We start from the raw sequence: 3001 nt of genomic DNA, 5'->3' as shown, positions 1-3001 counted from the left end.
TTTCATTTACTAAATCAAGTGAGTAACGTTTAACTTACCGGTATATTATAATTGATACAAGTGTTATTCACAGGTAATTCCACTAGAGAATTACAAGGATAAATCAAAATGTAAGGTGAAATTGCCTATCAAACCCATAGTATTGTGTGTAGCTAATTAATTCTTTTCCATGTTACAGGTAATCTGGTAATAGAAGTGTGACAGCTTGTACAACATTCTATGTCCACCCGTCTGTTGCTGAGAGCAACTCAAAGATGGCGCAACGACTGGTACATTACACCAAGGAGCCAAGTTGGTCATGGACGATACCGCTTACGGAACCACAAGAGATATTCAATTCATTGGCAATGTCCTGCAACCGCACTCTTCTGTCTTCACGAATCATGGCATCGACTACAGCCACATTCGTGTCGGTGATGGACGTTGATGGTCTGCCACTTCTGTTATCATCTGTGACAGTACTCCTACCACTTGCAAATGCGTTACACCACACATACACTTGTTTCAGCGACATAACACTATCTCCGTAGACCTGCATCAGTTCTCGATGAATATCACATGGTTTTGTTCCCTTGGCCCAGAAAAAACGAATGACACCGCGCGCTTCCTCCTTGGTGTAATGTTCCAGTCGTTGCGCCATCTTTGAATTACTCTCAGCATCAGACGGATGGACATAGAATGTTGTACAAGCCGTCACACTTCTATTACCAGATTGCTTGTAACATGGAAAAGAATTAATTAGCTACACACAATACTATGGGTTTGACACTCAATTTCACCTTACTTTTTGATTTATCCTTGTACATGTAACAAAGTTGGGTACATATTAGATAAACTAGATACATATTATCATTATCGTCATCATTATCATCAACATCATTATCAATGAATACCTTCCAACATAATTGTCCTTTCCAAAGAAGTAGACTCTTGTCCACCTAAATATTCTTTTTTGGTGTGTAAGTTGATTTTCACTTTGATACGAGATCATTGAGAACAGGTTTGATCTTGTGAAGCTCAGACTCAAGGTACTCAGCGTACTCAAGGTTGTTATTGAAGTACAGGTACTTCAGCAGAAGGTGGAATCGCTGCTCAGTTATTACGTCACTGAACAAGAGAGTGCTTATCATCTTTATTTTACGAAAAAAGCATGTCTAAAGATGACTTCTGTACAATAGCTACGTTGCAGCATTAGAAGTAGAATCAGTAGCTTTATTTTACCTGGATTTGTTTCAGCCCTTTGATTATCGCTACTCCTGTTCTTTATTCATCCGAAGTCTATCCACTGGATTGGTAATGGACCACCAATAACAGTGCAATTATCATCAAATTCATTATCGCTACCACTTTCACTGGAATAATATTCTTCAGAGTTATCAAAACTTTCAATTGTTACAGTCAAATCCGTCACCAAATTTGCCATATCCTCGTCACGAGCACGTTTCTTTGGAATAGCACCCGTAATAGTAACTCTTTGGAATAGTTCGCAAAAGGAACGCCCATCATACAGTAAACAAGTAGGAATGTTGTCAATAGGCGACAGGTTGTTTTCACTCATCTTGACGCGTATAAGCGGTCTACGCAAGGAGAAAAACTAAAATAAGTTTCAAAAAACGTTTAAAAGCGGTTTACCCAATAAACGTTATGTTAGCCGTGACGCTTATAAGCGGTCCACACGCTTAAGGGGTTAATATTGATCTAACTTGAAATTTGGGATTTAGTTTTCGTATAGTGTCATAGAGAAGAGGGCAATGTGTTTCTTCAACCATTTGTTTTCAATACAGTAAAAATACAGTGATTAAGAATTGTATGTGATTGATGGCAAAAAGATAAAAGCTAACAATAAATTAGCAAATCAAGAGTGATTAATGGGGTACGTAACACTGCAACAATAATAATAATAATAATAATAATAATAATAATAATAATAATAATAATAATAATAATAATAATAATAATAATAATAATAATAATAATAACTGGACATGCTTTAGAAACTACTTTTGCTCATTGTTTGACGTGTACGTAAAAATTGTACAGAAATGTTATATGTGTAAACAATACATGTCTAGAATGTATCGTAACAGGGTTAAAATGACCTGCACAAACAGCGTTCAAAATATACCTTAACTACTGATATGTGCAATGAGTACACTGACTGGATCGAATTTTAAATGTGTAAATAGCATGCGTAAACTGTCCTAACACTTTTCAAAAGTACTATTTTCTCACTGATAATACAATTCAAGACACTTTTAGACATATTAAATATCGACCAAAGATCGCTTCTTTTAAAAAAAATCAAAATCATGTTCAATCACTGATTTAATTTAATTTAATTTATTTATTTTTGCAATTAGTTCTCAAAGAGTCAGTCTGAGATTTGTACTGTATTGTAAAAGTCATCTAGAACACTAGCCCGAACTGTATGGTTCTGTGTCTTACCTGGACGCAAAAAATGTCTTGTAATTTTTGATACATGTATATGATTTTAAAACCCAATTACACTTCTGCCTACACATTTCAAAGAAATAGGTCTGCTAGTTACTTGCTCATTAATGTTGAAAATGTGTCATTTTCAGTTCGAATGAAAGGAACGTCGAAATATTTTATTTTAAAGTTTGGACTATCTATCCTAATGCTAAGTCTAACTTTTTACATCTATTGGTAATCATCCATCCTACGCCTATATAACTGAAAAAGGTGTTTTTTAAACTAATGAATTATGATCTAAAATTTCCAGTGATGAACAATGCGGCTATTGAGTATTAGAGCCTAGTGCTGGCTTTTTATACGCTTTTAAAATATTTGTGCATACGCCAAGATTACGAACTATATTTTTAAAACTGATTTTCAGACATTCAGTTGTCTTTTACGTGCGTAAGGTTCTGAACACAACTAAAATAGTACCATGAACTCGATACCAAATCACGTGAGACTTATTAAATACATACGTTCAGTCCTTTTGTTTAAATATGTAACTATGTATTAATATGGAAAC

The 3001-nt window shown here is 34.7% G+C and overlaps 1 protein-coding gene across 1 annotated transcript; it reads right to left on the bottom strand.

The window, feature by feature from the left end:
- Window positions 1–274: 274 nt before the first annotated feature.
- On the bottom strand, window positions 275–640 carry LOC145672470 (protein GVQW3-like). Its single transcript, XM_081741629.1, has one exon. It carries the CDS (start codon window positions 638–640, stop codon window positions 275–277), a length of 366 nt encoding a protein of 121 aa, XP_081597755.1.
- Window positions 641–3001: the final 2361 nt, after the last annotated feature.

Source organism: Thermobia domestica, chromosome 16, assembly GCF_964235325.1.
Source record: "Thermobia domestica chromosome 16, izTheDome1.hap1.1, whole genome shotgun sequence".
Taxonomy (NCBI): Eukaryota; Metazoa; Arthropoda; class Insecta; order Zygentoma; family Lepismatidae; genus Thermobia; species Thermobia domestica.
The sequence above is the reverse complement of the archived record's forward strand: the minus strand, read 5'-3'. Positions and strand labels throughout refer to the sequence as shown.

Coding starts and splice junctions, on each gene's coding strand:
- LOC145672470 (XM_081741629.1), bottom strand. CDS start 640: ATGGCGCAACGACTGGAACATTACACCAAGGAGGAAGCGCGCGGTGTC.